Source organism: Pelodiscus sinensis, chromosome 9 (assembly GCF_049634645.1).
Source record: "Pelodiscus sinensis isolate JC-2024 chromosome 9, ASM4963464v1, whole genome shotgun sequence".
In the NCBI taxonomy this organism is placed as follows: domain Eukaryota; kingdom Metazoa; phylum Chordata; order Testudines; family Trionychidae; genus Pelodiscus; species Pelodiscus sinensis.
The window spans coordinates 34,587,383-34,613,786 of record NC_134719.1 but is presented as its reverse complement, the minus strand read 5'-3'; the positions used below and the strand labels follow the sequence as shown (position 1 = coordinate 34,613,786).

Genomic DNA, 26,404 nt, shown 5'->3' with positions numbered 1-26,404 from the left:
ATGTAGCTCAATATGCGTAGCTTATTTCGAGTTAAGCTGTATCGTGTAGTTGCACCCTTCTGTGCATGTCAGTCCTCAGGTAAAGTATTGCCTGTGGCATTTTACCTGTTCTTTTGATTTTTTTTTTTTTGCCATTTTTATCTGGAGATATTGGGGGAATCTCACTACTTGTGTCGGGTACAGGCTGGTTCTGAATCCAGAGGCTAGCCCTATTGGTATCTTTGGGTATTTCCTTGGTATACGTTTGGTGAATCTAAAACATTTTTTGAATTTGTTCTCACATAGTATTTTAACAATCCCGTGCCTTTTCTTTTGGGCTGCTTCTAACAATGTTGGGAATTCTGGAAAACAGAATAACCTTTAGTCATAGTCTTTATAAGGTGCAAAATACATGCCAAGCACTTCAGGTTTTGTAGACTGTAGCTATCCCACAAAAAATACTTTTTCTACTTATTTGTGGCTTTCTGATCAAAGGCTACAAAAAATAACATTCACCGTTTCTTTTCCTTTTGTAACTTGCAGGTGGCGACAGACAAGGTTGCAGGAAAGCTGAGTTCTACTCTCTCATGGGTGAAGAACACTGTATCACACACTGTCAGTCAAATGGCCAGTCAGGTGGCAAGTCCATCTGCCTCCTTACACACTACATCCTCCTCTACCACTCTTTCTACTCCAGCACTATCGCCATCCTCACCAACACGGTTGAGTCCAGATGACTTGGAATTATTGGCTAAACTAGAAGAACAGAACAGGTGAGTTGGGTAACATGGTTTTACTATTTTGCTCTTGAAATTGTAAAATGAGAACTAAAATAGACTTAATAAAACTACAACAGAGAACCTATTAAAACGTATAATAGTAAGGTTTTTCCTGGACCAATATTTGACTCTATTTAAAACTGCTATTTGAAGGGGAAAGTTTGCATTTTAAATATTCTTAATCTGGGATTTTCAAGAAGCATCTGCTTTTGATGAACCTCTAAAACATCATTTGTTAACTTTTCTAGCTTTATAGAAATAATTAAACATGGTTTCTAGAATTTCACTGACTGCTGATGTTGGAGCCGATGAGATTCTGGGTTATGGTTTAAAGAGGAATGTCTCAAATCCCAATGCTTTCATATGGCCTGTTCCTTGGTTTTTGATTATACCAATGCTGGCTTTTAAACCTTTGTGAAAGGACTTGTGATTCTTGAGCAGTCTCGTTTTATCCTTCTCCCATGCTCACTGGAGCTTGTCCAGAGAAGCCTCTAAATGAGCCAGGATACAAAGACTCTTTAATGTAATCAGTAGCACCTCAGGCCTAATTGTGAGATTAACTAGTTTTAATCAGGCCTATTAAATTCTCTAATCCATTTTTCTGTGAATTATAGTCAGAGGTCCAGACACTCTGTTAAAGTGACATTTTAAGAACATGTTCTCAGCATCTGATGTAAAAGCATGGGCATTAAAGCACAGATACATTAATTTAGCAAACAATTTTCAGATGGCTTTAAAAAATTTCCATAAATGGAATTATCTCTTATCCCCCCGTGTCTTGTTTTTACAGGTTGGATTGCAGTATTTCTCCTTATTTCTTGAAAACTGGTCATTTTTATTTTATCTACAGTGAAATTTATGTACATTTTACTAGATCTTTATGATTGGTTATCGTACAATAGGCAAGAAGGGGTCCCATTGCTTATCTTCCTTCACACAACTTATACCAAGTCTGCTTTTTTTATGTCAAGATTACACTAAGGAGAGAGTTGTTGCAGCCATCAAGATAAATGCTGTGTATTGTACAAAACCTTGAATCTGTGCTTTAAAAAAATCTAACTGCTCTTTAGAAGTAAAGATTTGAACTCTGAACCAAGGAAGCTATTCTTATTTATGCTCACTAGAAAAATTGCTGCTGGTGAAATCTTTAAAAATTCAGATTTCTCTGTGTCGGAGAAAAATTGACCTACACAAGAAGATGGAGGATATAGATGGAGTAAAAAGTTCAGGCTACAGTGAAAGAAGCCAAAGGAGAAGTGACACACAAAAAACTTAAGTTTCTACAACCAAATATATGGTTTTAACTTGTATAAAAAGTAAACAGTTTTTCTAATTTAAGAAGGCTGCCTCCGAAGTGTACTCGAGTGGTGCAGTCCAGAGTACCAAAGGATTTGTTTGTAGATAGTAAATCATTGATAGGGTTTTACAGGCACCTAAGCAGTTTGTGTTCTGTCTTACAACATAAAGAAACTACGTGTTACGAATCTGATGGATTCAGTAAGGTAAGGTTCAAATTATAATAGAAGTGGAGTAGAAATGTTAAAAACTAAGGACAAAGAAAATATAGATGGTCAAAACCATTAGGCTATTGCAATCTTAAAATGTTATTCTGTGTTTTAAAAGAACATGTAGCTTTTCTTGTTTGGAATTTGATTATGCTAGTATGGTGTATGTTTAGAGAAACCTTTCTAGTTTTAAGTCAGTAGTGGAACATGGTAGGAGTGCGTTTTTCATTAAAACCTAGCCTACCATGTTCTATTACAGATTTACATACACAGCGCAACTGGCAAGTGATTCTGTTCACCTCAACTTTGTGGTTTTCTGTGATGAGACTTGTTTCATTTTCTTGGGGCTAAGTCCAGATTTAAACTTCTGCAACTATTGAACTTAAAGGGACACACTTCTGCTTCTTGAAGCCTTTTGTTCAAAAGTTACATTATAACTAAAAATAATGAAGCTGCAAAGGTCACACTTGTGGTAAAATGTTTCTTTTTATGGATTAAATCACATTCTGATATATGCTTTGTTTACAAGGTACTTAGGATATTTTGTAAATACTAATGGGCAGGAACAGAGAAGTGGAAAGACAGTGTAAATACCTGACTAAATGTTTCTTCTAGCTGAGCACCTAGATGTGTAGGTGCACTGAGATTTATGGACATATATGGTCAACACTGTCCAAGAATTATAATTTTCTGATAACAGCTCAACCTCATTCATATGGTGGTTAGATGTTACTTTTTAGCACAGGGACATTAGAATTTACTCAACTCATCATGTCTTTGGCTTTCATAATAATCACCCTTTCCTAAAAACACAGCTCCAATGCTAAGTGAAAATGAAACCTACTACGTATTCTCTTGACTTTCAAATGTAGTCAGATCTCGTTTCTATCAATACTTAGACTGAAGTTAATGGATTCATTTTTATTATAAGGCTCATTGCTAGTTGAATATAGGTAGATCTTAAAACCCAGTACCTGCAGTCCCTGAACTTTTCACCAAATCAGAAAGCTAACAATCTAAGCTCAGTAGTTGCGCCTCTGTTCCTCGCCAGACAGAGACTATGGGCACAATAGAGAGTTTACAGTGTTTCAGCCACATCAGTGCAGGCACACTGCTCAGCAAGCTCCCTAATGTAGCCACTCTAAGAAGAGATGTGAGAGTTCTGTTGACTTAACTACTCCAACCCCATTAACAGTTGTAGCTATGTCACTTCATTTACAGTTACAAAACCATGTTAACTAAAACTGTTTGAATGAAAGTCTCTGTTGGATACATTCTATGAAGAGAAGGTGAAAGAGTTGACGTACCACCTTTAAACAATCCAGTTATCAGCAATTATGCAATCCAATGTTAGAAGACTTGTAACTAGCTTTGTATTTTGCAGACTGTTGGAGACAGACAGCAAATCCTTGCGTTCAGTAAATGGATCAAGAAGAAACAGTGGTTCCTCCCTTGTATCTAGTTCATCCGCTTCGAGCAACCTCAGCCATCTGGAAGAAGATTCCTGGATGATTTGGGGAAGAATTGTAAATGAATGGGAAGATGTACGCAAAAAGAAAGAAAAGCAAATTAAGGTATTGGTCCATGTTGAAGGACACTTTTCATAGTGCAATGCAACTGGTGTTATTTTGTTTATTCTTCCATGATTATAGGGAAAAAATGATAGAAATTTCTAACTGAATCGATTTTTTCATTCTGAACATCAATCCTATTTATGTAACTGTCAAAATTATGTTCCCAGTCTGTGTTAATGGGATGCCAGATATATATATTCAGTACATCTCGAATATTGAGCATTTTAAATTAAATCTCCCATTGGAAATGGATTGCAAACTAGAAAGGATTCTTCATTCTTTTCTGAGGGTCCCCGTGGGTACTCCACTTAGGTGTGTCAGCGCTGCTGCGCACACAGCCCAGAGATCTTTGCTAGCAGTCTCCCAGCCACTGGCGTGTGCTGTGCTATTGTGCAATCACTCAGACTGACAGTTAGGCATGTGCCGGCGACTATTCCCTCAGTTCCTTCTCTACCACTGCCGGCATTGGTCACAATTAGTCAGTCTCCCTAACAGCATCAAAAGGAAACAGAAAGGGGGGGGGAGGAAGAGAAGAGAAAACAGGAAAAGGATAACAACAGAAAGCAAAGCAGGTGAAGCGGCGCATGGGCATCCTTGCTGTGTCCCGCTTGCTTAAGAGACAACCAAAAAAACCAACAAACAAAACAACCTGGGACGGCAATCGCAGCAGCAGATGGGCACGAGCAGTGCCTGCACTGCCTAGGGCAAGACCATCCTCCCAGTCTCTGCCTGCATTGTTACAAGCTCTCCCCATGCTCTCAGAGAGCGACAGAATTACATACAAGACTAGTATTTTGGACAATGACTAGTATTTTGAAATGAGTAAAAGACTAGTATTTTGAATGAGCTGAGTCACAGCCTCATTTGACCTCACCTTGTTCATGGTGTCTCTTCTATGGCGACACAGAACAATCACTGGAGACCCCAGGAGCGTTATTTGACATACTCGGGCTCTTACTGAGTTTGGCAAAGTGTGCCCTCACTCCTACCTAGAGTCGGGAGTTTATAGGGGCACAGTTGGCCTGCACTCAAGGCATAGCCTCACTGCGGGACCCATAGATGGTTGAGAATGCGCGACTTGATCGTGTACATACAGAGTGGCTCGCATATCATGGCACGGACATTCCTGCAAATACTTGGACACATGACAGTGTCCACGTTTGTGGTCCTGAACGTCCATCTCCATATGAGGCCATTCCAGGCATGGCTAACACTCCATGTACTGCCTCAGGCACAACCCACTCCACCACACAACCCATGTGCCCAGCCGCGTCAGAGCCACCTGAAATTGGTGAACAGACTTAAACAACGTTGGTATAGGACTTCCACTTCAGACGTGACTTCATCCGTCACTGTCATGACAGACGCGTCCCTGCTGAGACGGGGCACCCATCTAGGGAGTGTGATATTACAGGGGCAATGGACAGGCAAGGAGTCCCAGCTTCGCATCAATGTGCTGGAGCCCAGAGCAGTCAGGGGGGCATGCTCCAAACTGCTTCTGCACATACAACAAAAAAACATAAGGATGTTGTCGGACAATGTTGCAATGACATATTATATAAACAGGCGGGGGGGGGCATGAGGACTCGCAGCCTATGTGCAGAAGCAATGGAACTATGGCAATGGTGTATTATGCACAAAGTTGCACCTACTGTATGCATTTGCCAAGCAAGGACAGTGTACTAGCGGATGCCCTCTGCATACAATTCTCACGGAACCACAAATGAGTGATCAACAAATCTATCATAACTACCTTTTCAGGAGATGGGGATACTCGGTAGTAGATTTGTTTGCAATGCACTTCAACTCCAAGTGCCCCCTGTATTATTCCAGAGGGGCATTGGACCACAATCTCTAGGAGATGTGTTTACAATAGGCTGGGATTTCCCACTAGCTATTCCACTTATATGTCTAATACACCAAATGGTAATACAGGTCAAACGGGGCAGCATGGGTCATACTCATAGTCCCGATTGGCCAAGACAGATTTGGTACCCTACCATACTCCAACTCAGCACACGTCAGCCATACAAGTTTCTCCCGATACAAACTCTCTTGACTCAGGACAGGGCATATACCACGCCCCTGGCTACGTACACTAACTCTGCGAACCTGGATGCTTGTTGGCTCTCACACAAAGAGCTAACCCTGTCTCAGTGTCAGAGACATCCTAACTATCATAATTAATTCCAGGAGACAAATTACAAGATGAATTTACCTGCAGGAGTAGGCCAGATTTGCAGTCTGGAATTTGGCTCAGACACAGGATCCACACAAGGCAGGGATTTCGGACATTCTAGGCTATATCCTTCACCTGCAGGACACAGGACTATCATTTAGTTCCATCAAGGTACACTTAGCAGCTAGAGCAGCGATTCAGCCATCCATACAAGGGTACCCTGTTTTTCCCCCACACTGTTATGATGGGGGCTAATTTAACTACAACTAATCAGGAAAGAGATCTTGGAATCATCGTGGGTAGTTCTCTGAAGACATCCACGCAGTGTGCAGTGGCAGTCAAAAAAGCAAACAGGATGTTAGAAATCATTAAAGGAGGGATAGAGAATAAGACGGAGAAGATCTTATTGCCCTTATATAAATCCACGATATGCCCACATCTTGAATACTGCGTACAGATGTGGTGGTCTCATCTCAAAAAAGATATATTGACATTAGAAAAGGTTCAAAGAAGGCCAACTAAAATGATTAGGGGTTTGGAATGGGTCCCATATGAAGAGAGATTAAAGAGACTGGGACTTTTCAGCTTGGAAAAGAGGAGACTAAGGGGGGATATGATAGAGATCTATAAAATCATGAGTGGAGTGGAGAAAGTGAATAAGGAAAAGTTATTTACTTGTTCCCATAATGTAAGAACTAGGGGCCACCATATGAAATGAATGGGCACTAGGTTTAAAACAAACACAAGGAAGTTCTTCACACAGCACACAGTCAATCTGTGGAACTCCTTGCCTGAGGAGGTTGTGAAGGCTAGGACCATAACAGGATTTAAAAGAGAACTAGATAAGTTCATGGAGGTTAAGTCCATTAATGGCTATTGGCCAGGATGGGTAAGGAATGGTGTCCCTACCCTCTGTTGTCAGAGGATGGAGATGGACGGCAGGAGAGAGATCGCTTGATCATTACATGTTAGGTTCACTCCCTCTGAGGCACCTGGCATTGGCCACTGTCAGTAGACAGGATACTGGGCTGGATGGACCTTTGGTCTGACCCAGTATGGCCATTCTTATGTTCTTAAAAGATTCCGGAAAAGGGTACAGAACCTGTATCCACCACAGAGCGATCCGGAGCCATCATGAGACTTGAATCTTGTGCTGGATTGACTCATGAAATGGCCTTTCAAGCCACTTGCAACCTGCTCACTACTACACCTATCGTTGAAAGTAGTTGTTCTGGTTTCGATAACATCAGCCAGGAGAGTGGGAAAGATAGCAGCAGTCATGTCGGACCTGCCGTACGCTGGATTCCACAAGGACACGTTTGTTCTTAGAATCCGAAATTCCTCCTCAACATACCTACCTCATTCCATTGTAACGAACGATATACCTATCTGTGTTCTTCTCGAAACCGCACAAGGACAGCACAGCACTGCACACGCTACATGTATGCAGGGCATTTGCCTTTTACCTGGAATGCACAACAGATTCCCAAAGAACAACCAGATTATTCGAGTCTTGCGCGGACAGGTCCAGAGGTCAGCCTGTCTCTAAACGGCAAATATCCACATGGAGTTTTACAAGCATATAGTTAGCTTACTCCCACAAACAGACAGCCACCAACAGTTATCCGAGTGCACTCCACGAGAGCAATATCTATGATAACTGCATTCCTCAAGGGTCCTCCAATAGACATCATTTGCAGGGCTGCAACAGGGGCCTCAGCCAATACTTTGCACAACATTACACTATTCAGTCCTCTTAGGACTCAGACAATATATTTGGACATACCAGACTGTCTAACATCCAATCCTGCATCATGGCGTGCCCACCTCCAAGCAGAAATACTGCCGTGTAGTCACCTAAGTGGAGCACCCCTGGGGGCCCTTGAAGAAGGGAAGGTTACTTACCTTGTGCAGTAACTGGAGTTCTTAGAGATGTGTCCCCATGGATTCTCCACACCTACCCATCCTCCTCCCCTCTGCTCTGGGCTAATACAGTCTGCCATAGAGAAGGAACAGAGAGAACAGTCGCCGGCACATGCCTAATGGTCATTATGAGTGATTGTGCAATAGCGCAGAACATGTTGGCGGCCAGGAGGCTGCTAGCAAAGATCTGCAGGCCATGTGCACAGTGGCGCTGACACACTTAAGTGGAGTACCCATGGGAATACACCTTAAACTCAAGTTACTGCATAAGGTGAGTAACTTTCCCTTTTCTTAAGTTCTTATTTTGGAACCAAAATATACTTCATGTTCAGAGCCCTGGTTTACTTATGTAAGGGCATGTGACTGAGTTTCATTTGTGCAGATGAGGATACTACAAATCTATAAGAGAACATCTGTCAAAAAATGTTAGAAAGCTCACTTACTGAGGGCAGCTAGGAATCTTTTCCTGGCAGGTGCAGACTCAAAATTGGATTTCTAGAACTTTGTGGGTGCAAATATAACCTGCCAACTACGATCAGTATAAATCAATGCAATGCTCTCTTCCCAGAGAGAGCTGACCTGAGTTTTGTCAGTTTTGCTGCTGCTACATTTTAATGTCATGGTTTTTTGGTATTTTTACTAGCCGTAAAACTGGTCAAAAGACTATGTGGGGAACCTGGCTAACAGATTTAATGAGTGTTAATGGCATATCTTTTCAGTGAGCTTTCTTTTGCTTTTCACCCATCTCTACTAGTAAAGTTAAACTGTGCTAATGTAGATACAGGGCATAGTAGTATGCAACAGCTTCCCGTTAATGCCAATGGGCATTATTTTGGCTGCAGAGAATCTTCAGATTTGGCTGACACTGAGTTGTAGACCTGGATACATTTTTGAGGCTCTGAATAGAATTGTACATTATTTTTTCAGGCAGGTTGACACATGTTGTATCCTAGACTCTTTCATCCACTTCAAAGCATGAACTTGGGGGTAACCCTGAAAGATGACCTTAGGGATTCCACCTTTTAGTATCCTTAGTGTGCATAAAGAAAGATGCTATGCCTGTTGCCTAGCGCAGTGTTTTCCTTATATACACCCAGCTGCTACTACTGTTTCTTCAGGTGTGTGGGAAAAGTGAATCTTTGTTACCTTGGAGAGTACGTACATAATTAACTTAATTCAAGGAGACATGGGGAGATAACCCTCCCCTGCCACATTGAGCATAAGGTGTAGAGGTCCAGGGGATCTGGTAGAATATTGTTGGAAGTTTAGGGGCAGAGTTACCACATGGGGGCAGGATGTGAGGATGTATCATAAAAGGCTTCCATGTATTGATGGGAGCATAGCTGGCTCAGAGCTGCAAAGATACTCCTAAAGTGGAGCTAAAGAGAGGCCTGGCTCCTTTGGGGAGATTGAAGGGCTCAGTTCAGTGCTACTGTGCTTCAGAACAGCTCCTGCTGTAGTGGAGATACATTCCTTTTCTTCTGGACTTCACCAAGAAACAGTGTAACTCTTAAAAACTGTTACTTTTAAAACTGCCCTTGCTCTTGGAAACTTCCAGAAGAGACTGTGCTGAGGGGGATTTTTATATATTCAAAAACTGTAATGTGATGTTAAATTGAAGACCTGGAAATTAAAAGTACCTATTCAACTTTCACAGGATTTATCCTCTAAATTAATGGGGCGTTAACTGCAAGGGTGTTTGAAATCAGCATTATAATAATGCGTTCAACCTCAACTATGAAAAGATTGCTTCTTCATAATAATTCTTTACATAAAGCAATGACAGCCACTGGTTATTTTTTCTTTTTATCATTTTGATATTTTATTAGTGCAAGGCATACTGAAGTAAAAGGTTATTCTGTTTCAAGAACCTATACAAGAAAGATTAGATGAAGTGCTAGAAAATGCACATGAAAGAAACTATTTTGCAATGTTGAGGGAATGGCTTTGTGGTTTGTGGTTTAAGAATCCATGCAGTTCTTAAACTTCCTGAGCCTATATCTTGTTTTAAAAGCGCATGAAGCAACCAAACCCCTTATCACTCAGTATTTCTTGACAGATTTGGAAATACTAGTCCCATACTAAAGTGCCTACGGAATGAGGCAGAGTATGTAAGTTGTTAAGGGACCCAATAAGTTTCATGTATACCAATTTATTCAAGAGAAGATTGTATTGTATAATAGCTGTCTGTAGCTAATTTTCTTTTGTGAAAATTTGTCCTAGAACATGGAACCAAAAAAGTCAGAGAACCTGAACATACAACCTTCTTGCTTCACCTTTGTCTCTGAATTCATTTTCTAATACCTTTAAAAATATATGAAGCACTGACACCTGAAATGAATAAAAATATCTAGAATTTCCTGTAGATACTGACTCTAGACAAGCAGACCTCTTATCTAAATAATATAAAAATAGGATTTTTGTACCATATTAATGTTGTAGCGTAACATGCCTAAAATGGTAAAAGGTTGGCAAATAACACTATTAGCTAATCATACTATGTAATAATTTTGTTAGTGTTAATTACACTTTTAAAATGTTAGCTCCTAGAGGATTATTGCAGCCGAAGACTTCTCATCTCTGAATCAAAGGTTACAAATGCAACAGGGTGTTGTCATTTGAAGGCATTTTTTGTGGAACATTAAAATAAGGGTGCCAGTTAAGTTCTGGTACTTAATAGCCATGTGGTGGTGCTTGAAAGTATGTACAACTGCTTAGATACTCATAAGATAGATATCCTAATTTGAGAAGTAATTGTATTCGTGAGTCTACGCCCTCCTGAAAATACATGTAAAAAGTGTTTAAATTGCATAATAATCATAGTCTCGGAGCATCTTCTTGGTCAATACTCCCTTCTTTTTGCTATTCAGTGGAAACAAAGCTGAGTATAAATGTCAGTGCAACTAAACATCCATCCATCTCTAAGGCTTTGTGTACACTAAATGGAAGATCTGCTGCCGCGGTCAATCTTCTGGAGTTAGAGTTAAGATTGGCTAAATCAAACGGAGGGCTCCCTGGCTACATCTAGTACTCCTGCACTTGCCAGGAATAAGGGAAGCTGACGAGCATTTGCTCCCATCAGTTCTGCTGTGGAGACAGACAAGCTCAGCTTAAGGTAAGCAACTCCAGCTCCATAGAATACGTTGTTGGAGTTGCGTACCTTAAACCTAGCTGTTGGGTATAATTTAGACCTGGCCATGTTTAATTGTAGATTAAAGTGCATATTATGGAGACTATAACTGTTTTATGATCTACTTTTCCTTTATAAACCCACTTAGGTCATGAGAAATTTCCTTCAATGAAATTATATGTTAAATGTTTGTTTAGAAATGTTTTAGTAATTTACGTATTTATACTGTATGAAGCAATAATGAGTTTCCTTTCCTTTTTCTTATGCTTCAGGAACTTGTTCGAAAAGGGATACCTCATCACTTTAGAGCAATAGTTTGGCAGCTTTTATGCACTGCTCAAAGCATGCCAATAAAGGATCAATATTCAGAGCTTTTGAAAATGACATCTCCTTGTGAAAAACTGATAAGAAGGGACATTGCTAGAACATATCCTGAACATGATTTTTTTAAAGAAAAAGACAGTCTTGGACAGGAGGTTTTATTTAATGTTATGAAGGTAAGTTAATGATTGTTCTTTTTGAATATATGGTATTGAACATGGATGGAGGCTTGAAAAATATTCATGGAGCTTAAACTTGCATAATTTTTAAGAGCCTCTAGTTTTTGGCAATTGGACTTTCAAGGCTGTAACAGAGTATAAAAATGGTTGTTACCTCTGGATAGGGCAGTTTCAAAGACGGCTTGCAGATATTTATATTTTTAGCTATTTATTAGCAGTAGAAAATATTTACTTGATTACCTTAGATTAAGATAATATCAAAACTAAATACTAACAACATACTGAAAATACCTTGTGCTGAAAAGCAAAACAAACACTGATACTGGAACGGTTAACAAAACTTTGAAAATTAGAAGTTCCATTTAGTCTGCAAGGAATCATGTTGAATCTAGGTGTTGCACAAAGTGAAGGGAAACATCCATACTGATCTGAAGTTTACATTGCTGAAGCACAAGTTGACTTTTGGATAAATTGTTACCCTGAAGATAGAATTTTGTGACATTGATTAGCTGACTTCATTATTTTAGGGCCTAATTTAGAAAAGATTTTCTAGGCCTTAGTTTTATGAAGTCTTTATTGAGCAAAAAAGTTGGTCAGCTGCCAAATCCCATAATCCAATAACCCTCAGATTCTGTAAATAAAAGCTAAAGAGTCAACAGAATTTATGAAAACTGTCCTCCTCTTAACTCCATAGCATTTGCTCTTCAATGAAATGTGCCTGTCCTCCCCCCCCCTTAACTCCATAGCATTTGCTCTTCAATGAAATGAGCCTGTCCTCTCCCCCGCCCCGTCCCCCCAAAAATAGCTGTGCTTTAGACAAAAGCTACTCTCAGTCTATCTGTAGGCCAGGCTATGTCATTGCAAGCATAGGCGTGTGCAGCACATTTCATTAGGGTGTGCACCCAAAGAATTTTTTTTGCACATGACTAAAAGTAAGAAGTGTTATGTGACCTTTCCCTCCTTCTTCCCCCCCAGGACTGTTCCCACCATCCTCCTACCAATAGGGATTAGTTTGGCCCCCACCAACTCCCCCCTCCATATGCAACTATCGGGCAATTGCATTTACCCAATGTGTGTGACAGTAATGCGGGGGTGGAGGCTGGGGGGGAAGTGTTCCCTGTAAGAGTTTCCTCCCATGAGCAGAATGAATTTTGTGTTGTGCACCAGTACTGAGTTCATGTGGCTTGTTTGGATGTGCCATTGTGGCACCCAAGTTATTAATAAATATCCACCTTTGCACTCTGCTGCCATGTCTACTCTCCTTGCTCCATCAACTCCCCTGGTACCTGCTGCCCCCCAACCCTTCACCCTCCTCTGCTGTCCTAACTCCTGCCCTTCTCACTGCCCTTAGCCTTCCTGAGACCTGCCCCCCCTCCACCAGCCCTTCTCTCCCCCCTGTGCCCACTCCTCCAGTAGCCCCACTCTGATCATGTGAGCTACCCCTTCTCACCCCTCGTCTAACACCTCCCTCGCCTCTCTCCTCTGGTGCTGGTCCCTCCCCTGCAGGTGTCTGCCCTTCTGCTTCACTTCCAGAATCTCCTGGCTCTTACACCTTCCTTTACCCCTGCAACCTCCTAGTGCCTCCCCCTTCCCTCACTGCCCCTGCCCCCTTTTCCCCTGATGCCCACCCCCTCACCACCCTTTGCCCCCATTCCCCTCATGCCCCTGTGCCCTCACACATGACTTGCTCCAACCCCACCTTCCTCATGCCTTCCCCTTCTGTCAAGCCTTCTCCCAGCACCTCCCCCTCCAATCCCCAATGCCCTTACTCTCTCCTCTTTCAGCATCACCCTGTCCCCGTCCTACTGACACTTCCCCTCCTGCCCTTTTCCTCATTGTCTCCACTTCACCCCCTAGCATTTGTCTCCTCTACCTTGTCCTTTTGGTGCCTTCCCCTTTCTTCCCCCTCTCCCCTCCCTCTGCATACAAGCCCCTTCCACCTCTTCCCCTTTCTTCCTCCTCCACCCTCCCCCACTGCAAATGCCCCTTCCTCTTATTTCCCCCCCCCCTTACCTTCAGCTTCTGCCTTACAGCTTGTAGGGCTGGAGTCAGAGCCAGCCCAAGCTGCAGGGCCGGGGAGGGGCACCCCCGGGGCGCCACACGGTGTTGTAGGGCGGGGCCCGGGCTGCAAAATTGGCTCGGGCTGCCGTCTGTAGTCAGGCCCCAGCTGCTTTTGGAGCTGGGCTGCTGGGTTTTAAAGTTCCCGGCGTTTCCCCTCTCACCTGTTGCATGGCGTTTGAGAACGCTGTGCTTGGGCTCTCTCTGCCCCACAGTGCCCAGTAGATGGCTGCGGGGAATTTAAAGTGAGGGGCTGTGGCGCTCTGTCACAAATTCCCCTCTTCCTCCAGCACCTGCTGGCTGGCCCCAGACGTTAGGGTGTGCCTGGGCACACCCTGTGCGCATGCCTATGATTGCAAGTGTAGGCATTGCGGATGACTGGAAGAGAAGAAGTGATGGTGTTGTGCAACCTGTTGCCCAGATATATCTTCCTAGAATTAACAAATTCCTCTGGTTGAAGACTGCATGCATCCCCTTGAAAAGGGGGTCACAAAAATAACATGAAACGAGTCTATTCTCTGCTGGCATAGGGAGCATTTCAGCTCATTTCTCTGAAACAGAATGCTGACACTAGATCATTTGATGTCTGAATAGAAATTCTGTAATTGATTAGGAATTTAGAGAAGGAAGGGTATTCTGAAGGCCAGATTTGTTGAAATGTCTGCAGGGGCTATGGTAGCATGAATGTTGCTACCTTACTATCATGATGTTCTTTAGGCAAGCTGGGGAGCGGAAGTCATTCCAGCCGTCTGTCATACCTAGCGGAGTTAAAGGAAAAATGATTGATGTAAACTGGCCTTGAACAGAGCAAACAACTAGGAAACAGCCTGGCAAACATGAAGCTTTGGTCTTCAACTTCACAAGTAAAATGTTAGTTAATTTAGGAGACATTTTGAAACTGCTTAGCGGAGAGCCCTTTTTTTGACTCAGTTGAGGATAGGAATCTAGTTCCTGAACATGGGCACAGCTTTGAGTGACTGTTTCCATATACAATCAAGAACTTTACAAATATAATAGCTGTGTGGTTGACATAGGAGTTAGTCTTGCTACACTAGAATCCATTAAAGACAGAGCAATATTCAAAATATTCATTCCAGAATGAATATCTTTGAAACCTTTAATCTACCCTTGGATGCTTGCTCTTTAGATGCCGATCCAAAATAGCTTCAGTTGTCAGATGACTGCTCCAACAGGAAGAACCATGTCTGTTTTCTTTCAGAGGTTCACCAGTCGAGTGTTATGTTCAGTTTAAGCACGAGTCATTTTTCTTGTCATTTTAAGATTCTGCCAACTGAAAAGGGTGAATAAAAGTTGACCTACTTTTAGCAGCTAGAAACAAAAGTAGAAAAACAGCAACCGGTGTGAAAATAAGCATGCTTTCAAAATCTTAAAGATTTTTTTATCTTCTAGGCTTATTCTTTAGTGGATCGTGAGGTTGGATACTGTCAAGGAAGTGCTTTTATAGTTGGGCTGCTGCTTATGCAGGTAAACCAAGAATTACATCAAATGTTTGTAACTTATAATGTTTTACTAGACTGCAGAACATGGCACAGTACCATGAGATGGGATTTTTTTTTCTGTGATTTCCTTTTCCAGAACCTCGTCATGGCAGTGGACTGCCAAATACTTCACTAGTCAAGGACATTTAAAGTTATTTAACAAAATCAAATTATTTTTTGCTTTCCTTGCTTCTGTCCTTCCCTTTGTATAAGAAGTGACCTTTTTCAATGAAGAGGAAACACTTATTTATTTCTAAACTTGGGTGACCACAAAGTTTAATTGGAATTATTAATGTACCAAACTTCAGAGCTGTTTCTTTCATTCTTAGAGCCATACTGCTCTAGAATAGAACAGGTTTTATAGACTGGAAGGCCAGAAGGGACCATTGTGATTATCTAGTCTGGCCTTCTATATTAATCATAGATCATCTCTAAAATAATGCCTATAGCCGTATTTCTTAGGAAAAATTTCTTCTTGATTTAAAAATCAGTGATGGAGAAAATATTGTAATTCCTTGGTACATTGTTCCAATAGTTATTCTCACTGTTTGAAAATGTTTACCTTAATGCCAGTCAGATTTGTCTACTTCAGCTTCCAGCCATTGAATTGTTTCAGTCTTTCTCTGCTAGATTGAAGAATCCATTATTAAATGTGTTTCCTATGTAGATTATTTTAAGTTCATTGTCAGAACAGGGACATGTAATTCTTTTGGCTAATTTAAGTAGTTATGTAGTGTCTTTCTGGGTAAACCATAATAAGTGTTATAGTCCCCTTTAAAATGTTTTTAAAAAATTGAGCAAAAAATTTGGCTTGTCACCAAAAGTTTTCATCGTGACTTTATTTCTAATATAGATGCCAGAAGAAGAAGCATTTTGTGTGTTTGTCAAATTAATGCAAGATTACAGACTTAGAGAACTCTTTAAACCGAGTATGGCTGAGCTGGGCCTTTGTATGTACCAGTTTGAATGCATGATACAGGTAACTGTATGTTTGGGTATGTATGTATAGCATCTTACATAGTTATTTGTCTACTTCAGTTGTGTACTTTCAGTACAAAATATTTTTGCAGATATTGGGCAAAAGCTTTGATCATAAGCTGTGCTTAAAGCAGATAAAAAAACTGAAAAAGGAACTTGTAGTGAATGAGTCAGGTAAAAGGGGGAGATTTACTTTTTTTCCTAAGGAATTGTTAGTATTTACAACTGTAGAAATGACTATACTAGATCAGACTTGTCCATTTGCTTGTGTAATGTCGCTGACAATGGGTGGTTTCAGAGAAAGATGCAAGAAATGTAATTTGCATGCTATGTGCTTCTTATCCCCAGTCATGCAGTAGCTGGTTTGTATAAATCCTCATGTAATAGAGTACCTGTTATTTTTAATCTTTTTCTTTGTAATTGTACATAATCCGTATACACACCTATACATTTTTTGTAGTTTACGAATTCTTCTGTGCATGTCAGTGAATTTTATCCCCATTAACTGTAGGAGATGGCATTAACTCTTGTTTAATATGTACTTTCTCATTTTCTCTACCAGGAACAACTACCAGAGCTTTATGTGCATTTTCAGTCTCAGAGTTTCCATACTTCTATGTATGCTTCATCATGGTTTTTAACTATCTTTCTTACAACTTTTCCACTACCAATTGCAACAAGAATATTTGATATCTTTATGTCTGAGGTAAGCAAACATCTGTAATACTTTCACCACCCCACAAGAGATATTAATTTCTGTCATTTAGGTAGTGGTATAAATTCTACTTCTCTGAGGGAGTCTTGCATGTAGATTTGAAAGAAAGCATGTTTTTATTTCATTGTTTTGTTAGGGAACCAGTCTTTCTTGCTATATATTTTGTGAAGTACAGGCAGTCCCCGGGTTACGTACAAGATAGGGACTGTAGGTTTGTTCTTAAGTTGAATCTGTATGTAAGTCGGAACTGACTTACATACAGATTCAACTTAAGAACCCCAGGCATCCCCAAGTCAGCTGCTGCTGAAACTGATCAGCGGCTGATTCCAGGAAGCCCGGGGCAGGGGCTTCCTGTAGTCAGCCACTGGTCATTTTCAGCAGCTGCTGACTAGGGGACACCTGGGGCAGAGCAGCTGGGGTGCTGCTGGGTTGGTCCAGTGGCACCCAGAGCGGCGCTACGGGACCAACCGGCAGTGCCCCAGCTGCTGTACCACAGGCGTCGGGAGCAAAGCCGTGGAGCACGGAGGCAGTGGGACAGCCCAGACGCGCCGTGGCTATCCTGCTGCCCTCGGGCTCCGTGGCTTTGCTCTGCTTTGCTCCCCGTCCCCCTGGTCTGCAGACCAGGGGGACGGGGAGCAAAGCGGCGGAACACGCGGGCAGCGGGACAGCCCAGACGCGCCGTGGCTATCCTGCTGCCCTCGGGCTCCGCGGCTTTGCTCTGCTCTGCTCCCCGTCCCCCAGGTCTGCAGACCAGGGGGAGGGGGAGCAGAGTAGAGCAGAGCGCGGAACGCGCAGCCAGCTGACAGCCCAGATGCGTCTGGGCTGTCAGCTGGCCGCGTGCTCCGCTCTGCTTCCCCCCCCCCCATGGTTTGCAGACCAGGGGGAGGGGGAGCAGAGCGGAGCAGAGCAGAGCGGCAGAACGCGCGGCCAGCTGACAGCCCAGACGCATCTGGGCTGTCAGCTGGCCGCGAGCTCCGCTCTGCTCCCCCCCCCCCCCTGCAGACCAGGGGGAGGGGGAGCAGAGCGGAGCAGAGCAGAGCGGCGGAACGCGCGGCCAGCTGACAGCCCAGACGTGTCTGGGCTGTCAGCTGGCCGCGTGCTCCGCTCTGCTCCCCCTCCCCCTGGTCTGCAGACCAGGGGGAGGGGGAGCAGAGCGGAGCAGAGCAGAGCAGAGCGGCAGAACGCGCGGCCAGCTGACAGCCCAGACGCTTCTGGGCTGTCAGCTGGCTGCGCGTTCCGCCGCTCTGCTCTGCTCCGCTCTGCTCCCCCTCCCCCTGGTCTGCAGAGGGGGGGGGGGAGCAGAGCGGAGCGCGCGGCCAGCTGACAGCCCAGACGCTTCTGGGCTGTCAGCTGGCCGCGCGTTCCGCCGCCGCTTTGCTTCCTCTCCCTGGTCTGCTCGAGACCAGGGAGAGGAAGTGCCCCGTTCGTAACTGCGGATCCGACGTAAGTCGGATCTGCGTAACTCGGGGACTGCCTGTACAGTCTAATATATTTTGGATGAGCTTATGTCACAGAGCAGAAGTCTCAAAGCAGGGAAAGCAGTGCAATGTTAACCAAACCTAACACATGTTCTAGATGACAGGCAGCAGTGGTTTGTAGTAGAAAAGTGTCCACTTAACAGCTAGAACGTCAGACTCTTTTCCATAAAGAAATGGAGTTCAATGGGCAGAAATACCGTATTCTGGTCAAAGTTGAGAGAGCTTGAGGAGGCATAGGAAGTGTTGGAGGCCTGCACAGCAGCTGCCTGGTGATGATCCATCCTATGATACAACCCTGTGGGAACTGATCTTTTTATACTTCAGGGGGTAACATTTCTCTCATTAAATGCGGCTTCTCCAGACTCCCAACTTCTAGAGCCATTATGTGCCTATGCACATATTATCAATGCTGTAAACATATCAAACATCCCCTATAGATACAAACCACTACTGAAATAGCTAATTGAATTATTTCAGAAATGGTATAATATAGATAAATTATCTTTTTTGAAAGAGAGGTGCTCTATTTTTACCAACTGGTTCATACAAGGCTTTACTATACATATTCAGCCATTAATACCCTTTGTCTCTGTGGGCTTACTTCACCAGCCAATTAAAAGCTGCCACTTCTGAGGTGGGTATAGTAACTTTTTAGCAGTGTTAATCTTCACTCTTTAATTTAGGGTGAGGTGAAAAATACAAGGCAGACTAACTAAGGTGGTATTTTAGGAAAGCATATTGTCACAACTTAATCTGGAACTTGGCCAGGATGCTAGCCCAGCTCTCTGTCCCCTTGTGTAAACTGGTATTGTTCTATATGGTTGACAATGCCTTAAGGAATTCTTGGATTTTATTTTTTTTTAAACTTCTATTTCCAGGGTTTAGAAATAGTATTTCGTGTAGGTTTAGCTGTTCTTCAGATGAACCAAGCAGAATTAATGCAACTTGACATGGAAGGGATGTTACAGGTAAATTAAACTTACAGTCTAGTATTAAAAGCTCATTTGAAAGCCACGAATATATGTATTTGCCAATAATAATTATTTATGTTGTCTGAATTGCTTTTTAGCACTTTCAAAAGGTCATTCCACATCAGTTTGTCAGTGGCCCAGACAAACTAATCCAAGCATCTTACCAAGTCAAATACAATGCAAAAAAGATGAAAAAGTAGGTGCTACATCTTCAGATTTTGCCAAGAGTGCCTGTTTTGTGAACATGCTTGCTGAATGTGTTAGTTGGAGCTTTCCCTGTTTAGTAGTTCTAGTATTTTATACTGTAAATATGTTCAATCTAGTGCATAACATGTACAAAGTTTGATCAAGTTTAGAAGTAATTCTTCTAAAACTAGTAATTGCTATTTGTATTGGTTACAGTTACTACTTGTTTTTCCCCTGTATGACATTATAATTTTAATCTAAAAATACTTATTAAAAATGGCAAGATTTGCATAAATTATAGATTTCTGTAAATGGAGAGTGTACACAAATATAAAATTCAGTTTGAAAAATATTAGTCTTGGATTCATACTTCTGACTTTGGATTCTTCACCTCTAGAAAATTTTTCATGAAACAGTGAGGATTGTATATATTAAGATGACTGCAAATTAGCTACATCAGTTGCGTATCTTATTTCAAAATAATTTATTTCGAAATAGGGAGCATCTACACAGCACTTATTTTGAAATAGATCACTGTTCCTCTGACTTCCCTTATTTCTTGTACAATGAGGTTTACAGGAGCTGCGTAAGATGTTCTTCAGCTTGATAGTATTTTGACACTATTTTGAAATAACTGCCTGCTATGTAGATGCGGACTAAGTTCATCTCCCATTCCTTTAAGGTAACCTAGGCCTGCCTACCTACCTTTCAGACACCCTCAGAAGGGTGTGTCTCAATCTAGTACCCCTGAATCCTACCAGATGTTCCTTTGTTCCTCTGCATTCATGACACTTTCCACCCTCATAATCCAGACCATTTTTGTAGATTGGTCAGAGAGGAGTCAAAATTGTTAAAGCTAATAGTTCTGGCATTGTCTGTCAGCCATCTTTTTGTATTGTGGTAACTCAGTGTATTTATACAATCAACATCCCCATAATCATTCTGACATACAATATTAATAAATTACATGGCAGCTCAGAATTCATCAACTGCAAAAATTCAAATGAGTGCCAGTTCTAAAAAAGGTCTTTTTGTACCACACAAGTCCATGAAAACAGTTGAATGGTCAATATCCTGGGGTATTAAGTAGGCTTTAGAGTACTTACCCAAAGCCATTTAGATCAGTGAGTCTATCTGTTGAGTTCAGTGGGTTTTGATTGAGCACCAGATATTTAGCTGCTTTTATTTTACTTGAGGATGCGCTATTTTTTTTTTCAGCTAGTTTATTCTAAGGAAAAACCTATATGCAACTCTCAAGCAGTTATATTAAACAAAGTAAATGTCAACCATCTATAATGTAAACTTTTCTGTTGTAACTTGTTGGGCATATCTGTATTCCAGGAAGTACATCAGTTGTAATGTTTCTAATAAGTACTTACTATTTTTTATTTTTTAGGTTAGAAAAGGAATACACTACAATAAAAACTAAAGAAATGGAAGAACAAGTTGAAATTAAAGTAAGCATGAAGCAACAATGTAAATGTCTGAAAAGGACTTGGCTTGCGGGTGGGATACTAGTCTGATCTGGGGTATTTGCAAGGGTGGATTTAATGAGCAACTAAAATTACAATAGTTGTACTTGGGCTGTGGGCTTGAAGATGAAGCTTGTAATATATTTCTTCCCTTAATTGGAGTTCTTTTGGAAACACATCCATTATGATTTTCTATAAACAAGAAAAGTATAGAAATGTTATGAAATGCTGCTTTTTTGGCAATGAAAGCCTAGCTACAAATAAATTTGTAGCATGCTGATCTACATGTGGTTCCTCGAGAGGGTCTGCTGAAAAAGTAAATGTAAGGAAAGAAGCTTAACACTCATTTTAAAAAACTGAGATGTATGAGTAGTGTGTCATCTGTTGGTGAGACATTAAATTTCTTATGTATTGAGACATGATATCAAAAGCAAAATATTGACAGATTTGTGCTCTGATCATTTTCATCCTTGATTTCTGGAATTAACTTTCTTCTCTGAAAAGTCGTTGCAAACATGGCATGTTATTACTAACTGACGGGCTTCTTATATGTATTCATTTATTGTATATGCTTGCTTTACTGATTTAAAAACAAGCTTTTGCTGTTTTTGTGCTCTGCTTAGCCTAATTGGCTGGACAGTATAGTATTGAATTTGAAATAGATTCCATTTCTTCATTGGTGTCAATATATTAACTTGCATTCATGGGCCATCACAAACACTTATCTCATTTCTCACTGCCATCTCTATTCAGCTACACATACAAATTCTGCATGTTTGTGGCACATGGTTTTGTTGCTTGTCACTAATTTAGCAGAGTCGGTGAAGATATTTTTAAATCATCGTAAGAGACTTGGAATATTGCAGTCAACTTTTGAAATCCAACCATAAGAAATGTGAACATACTTAAGTGAAAAGAAAATCAAATCTTTAGTCTTGCCAAGATCAAATATTTAAATGCAGATCATTAGGTGGATGTTAAAATCAATAACAAAATCAGATTTTTAAACGTTGCCTAGTTGCGTGTTTCTGATGTCCTTTACTTAGGTTTGGGTTTGATCCATGTCCATTTCCTTCAACCACTAAAATGAGATGTGTGAAAGAGAGCCACATCTTTTGGCTCTAAAAACAACTCCCAGTATTGTGTTAGGGGACAATCCAAGTGGTGATGGGAGATGTCATGGGGTATGCAACACATTTGCTAACTTGGGTTATGATAGGCTATTCAGGATTAAATACTGAAACTGTTTCAGATGGCTGCACAAACTTAATCTGTTTTTAGTAATGTTAATTTATTGTAACATGTATTAGGGTAATATGTCCTTTCTGAAATAAGAGAAAAGGCTGAGCATGAATAAAACAGTTCTGATACTTATAAACAAGGCATCTTTTAAAAAGTCTTCACTTCTGTGGTAGGCATCCATCCTGCTGCTTCCAGCAAGACTCCTGTTTGGAAAAGAGAGGTGAAACTCCCAATTGTTGTATTCTTTATTGCATAATCTATTCAATCCCTTCTTCCTGATGTCTGTATTGTATTCATTGCAGACTTCATTCTCGCTACAGGCACATGTGCTGCAGATGCTGGCTGAGCATTCAGTGAATAGGCAGACATGATGCTGCTCCATTTCTAAAATGAACTCCATAATACTCTTACAAACAGTCATTTTTCACATGCCAGTAAAACACACAAACAAAATAACAGCTCAGCTGGACTAACTGCTTTGTCAAACTATCTAAAGCCTATATTTAAATCACAGAAAGGGTACTAGTTTGTATGGGAGAACAAAATAGATGCCAAGATATTTTCCCCCCTCAAGGATTTAGAACAGGTTGGGATAGTAAATGAAAGGAGCAGCTGCTCTTGTGACTAAAGTGCAGGATTGGAAGCTGGGCGGTCTGGATTCTAATCCCAGTTCTGTTAGACTCTTGCGGTCTTGGCTAGTCACTTTTTGTGCCTGTTTATCTGAGGATGGGGGAAAGGGAGGGTTTGTTGTCTACTGCATATGGACATTATGTGGAAGTAATAAATACTCTGAAAATACGTTGAGACCTTTTGATAAAAAGCACTGTTGAAGTGCAAAGTTGTTATAAATGTTTGCCTACATTTTCAAGTGACTAGAGATTGAGTGTGATTGTGGGCACATAACTACGCATTCTTTATAGGAGCCTGACTTTGAGAGGGTGGATGCTCAGCATTCCCTAAAGACAAATCCTCTTTAAAATGTTGTCCAAATGAGCACTCAAAAACTGAGTTTCTCTGTATTTAGATACTTCTGAAAATTTAGGCTTGTTTGCCCATTGGGCGTGCTGGAAGAGGTTTGGCAGTACTATACTAATTGAAATAAGACCACAAACAAACCTCTAGCAATCCTAATGTGAAGATTGTTTGCTTAGTAAGTCTAAATTTGACTTGATCCTGTGTAGCTTTGAACAACTGCTTTGTTAATTATCATGATTACATGTGTAAGTGGCCATTGAAACGCCCACATTTGCTTCACATACAATTGTGGCAACTGCATGAACAAACTATGCACTTGTGCATTTGCAGATGAGATTAGAAGAGCCGTTATAGACCATTTTTGTAAGCTGGTGAAATGCCCTCTACAGCGGAGGCTGGCATTAGTCGTTTTTGGATGAGACCTGCATGAAATGTTCTTCCCATCCTTCCCACCCCCACTCACTCCTTTTCTTTCCAAGTGGTGGGGCTGTTTTTACTTTTGGTTATGATGGAAAATATTTTCAGGATAACACTAATTTTCTTAAATTCTGCTAACCAGTTTTTATTAACCTTGTCTGTACTATGCAGTCTAATTTTATAAAGCTAGTGTTGCTTACCATGGAAGCTTGAGTAGTTTTCTCTTAAAATGTTAGGCAGACCATTCTTGTGGCTTATGGTATGTCTAACACTTAATGCCCTTTGTTAGAATGCTTTGCTGTCTTTAACAAAACCAGAGTCCATATTTTCAAGGACATGTTATTTCAGATAAAAGGGGAGGGAGTGAAAGGAACATTTGTTACTACAGCTTTTTCTATTCATTTATAATATGTTTCATAGTGTGGTGATACATATTTTAAAGAAATTGGTAAACTTGTTTGTGTTTCTGCTGTCATTTGATTTGTCTGTTTTCAGTTCATATCTTGACACACACACAACTATCTTCTTTTACAGAGATTACGGACAGAAAACAGGCTCTTAAAGCAGCGCATTGAAACACTAGAAAAAGTGAGTATGTCCATAAACTTAAATATGTGATATGGGTACCTCGTAACTGTTACCCATTTACAATGTTTGCATTATTCTGCAGTATTGGCTAACTCTACTTAGCTGAATAGAACGGGAGTAACATAGTGATATAGGTGCTGCTTACAAATGCCCTGTTCCTGAAAAGGTTTAAAACCTGCTTTTAAAGGTTACTAAATGAGTAGAATTTCATATAACTTAAAAATCCCAACTTCATCTCTGAGGAACTGCGTTTCCTGCATCAGAAGGATCTCTGCAAAATACAGACATGAGTACATATGAAGTTTTGGGAGATCCTCAATTATCAAAACTCTTAAGTTTCTAGATGCTGCAGATGAGGGCTGAATGAAGAACAAGCAAATGTTCACTATGAGCTAGTTAAAAAGGGTAGAGATGAATGCAGGTTTCACCAGGCTCTATACTTCCAAAAGTTTAGTAAACAGTTGCAGTGCTCACAGTGTAATTCAGTTTGGGAAGCCTGATGCCTGGTACTCTGCCCTCTTGGATGGATGGACCTGTATTACACTAGAAAATTGGCCTAAGCAAGGAAGACTTGGCATGCTTTCAGATAGCTCTAAATATTGTAGACTTCAACTCTTGGACTTCAATACGATTCTTTAGATTTCATTTTATTTTATTTGAAAGCACATCAGATTATAAAAGTACATTGGTGTACTGCCAGAATACATAGTCCTGCAAATCCGTGGATATGGATGTGAACACTGATATTTTGTACATAGAACCGTGCAAACTTGCAGATATCCACTTTGTATCTGTGGGTATCTGCATCTGTGGATGTGGATGCAGATATCTGCAACTTATTTTTGTAGCTACAGATATGGATACAAAATTTTGTATCTATGCAAGGCTCTAAAAATACAGGTGCTGTTCTTGGATAACCTCTCTGTCCATATCCTGAGATCCTAGGTCTGATTGTAAATTTGTATCTATGATCTGGGGGTGGATTTAGAAATCTAAATGTTTTTCCTTTCAATATTTCCTTGCAATATTAAATTGTTCAGATTAAATGAAACACATGTAGAGCGGTCTTTGTGCACTAATAATTTCCTGGGGCTTTGCATTCCCTTAGGGAAGTAATCTATTTCAAATGGTAAACTGATGTGACAGTTTCTTTGACAGATGGTGTTAACTCTGTGTGTCAAATTTTAATTTGTTATAGCAATAGAGAACATGAACTTGCAAGAAAGCCATGCTGTACAAATAGGAATGCAATGTAGATTAAACAATATTTTCTTGCCAATTTTTTTGCTTCAAGAGAAGACTGGACATGTTTCCAGTTGCTAACATAGCAGCAACAGTTGCATAAAAAGTGAAGCCTATTTTTGAGACTGCTAGAGGTTGATTGCAATGAATCACTAGAAGGCTTTGAAGTGATTTTGCATTATTGAATATCTGTTTTACAAATAAAAGTAAAGAAATTTTTAAGAGCTTTGAATAAAAGTTTACTAAAACAGAGCTTTCTGTACATTGAAATATGAGTGCATTTATGTATTTCAAGCAATAGCTGTAGCATTTCATCTACAGGATATTCATATAGAAGTGATTGCTCTTAAGTGTATTTGGTTTTCCTAACAATTCTGTTAGTTTGAGAGTGATTCCCTCTTAATAGGGAAATAGCTGTACAACAGTAATCTATTGTAAACCAGTAGGTAGAGCACCTGTTGCGAGGGGGAAAAGATGTTTTTCCTTCTCTTAATGTGACTGAACTTTCTTTTGATAGGTTAGTTATATATTTTGTGTGAAAGTAGTAATTTGCATGTGGTTGTATACTTTGTCACAGAGAATCAGAAAAATATGTAAGTGCATTAGAGGAGAATAGGCTTGAAATGGCACTTGCCTAAAAGGTTCAATGTGGTTCTTTGGCTAAGCTGAAATTCCTTGGATAGAAAGCCTGTTAGAGTACTTAACTTGATTTTTATTGCAGAGCTTAAGCAAGTTTTGTTAAACTAGCAAGCTAAGTTAGTGTTACAGTGTTTCTAATGCAAACTATTAGTTCCTAAACCTGTTTTAGAATAAGTCACTGGCTCATCATGCTTGACATTTCTTATTTAACTTTCTTACTTTTACCTTTTGGGAGTCTTTGTATTTCACAAATGAGTCTGCATATAGCTGAATGATTATGCCCTCCTTTTAAGGATCGGTCAAGTACTCTACCTTCATGTTAGTGCACTGAAATATTCTGTATATTATCTAGCGTAAATGACTAAATAAAAAAAT

The 26,404-nt window shown here is 40.7% G+C and overlaps 1 protein-coding gene and 1 long non-coding RNA gene across 9 annotated transcripts in view; one reads left to right on the top strand and one right to left on the bottom strand.

The window, feature by feature from the left end:
- EVI5 (ecotropic viral integration site 5) overlaps nt 1-26,404 on the top strand; it is a 138,675-nt gene that overhangs the window by 24,371 nt on the left and 87,900 nt on the right. For 7 of the 8 annotated variants that reach the window (XR_012905957.1, XM_075936544.1, XM_075936541.1 and 4 more), the window contains 10 exons: nt 523-752; nt 3,648-3,837; nt 11,342-11,566; nt 15,038-15,112; nt 15,980-16,105; nt 16,667-16,810; nt 19,176-19,265; nt 19,367-19,464; nt 20,851-20,911; nt 24,095-24,148. Coding sequence is in view for 7 of the 8 variants with exons in the window: in XM_075936544.1 (XP_075792659.1) it covers nt 604-752; nt 3,648-3,837; nt 11,342-11,566; nt 15,038-15,112; nt 15,980-16,105; nt 16,667-16,810; nt 19,176-19,265; nt 19,367-19,464; nt 20,851-20,911; nt 24,095-24,148 (1,212 nt within the window). In the remaining variant the exon portion in view is untranslated. Of the gene's footprint in view, nt 1-522; nt 753-1,646; nt 2,261-3,647; nt 3,838-11,341; nt 11,567-15,037; nt 15,113-15,979; nt 16,106-16,666; nt 16,811-19,175; nt 19,266-19,366; nt 19,465-20,850; nt 20,912-24,094; nt 24,149-26,404 lie in introns of those variants that run through there. The other variant, XM_006114165.4, reaches the window with a different exon arrangement.
- Nucleotides 1-26,404, bottom strand: part of LOC142830584 (uncharacterized) — a 101,354-nt gene that overhangs the window by 59,644 nt on the left and 15,306 nt on the right. The gene's annotated exons all lie outside the window — the stretch shown is intronic.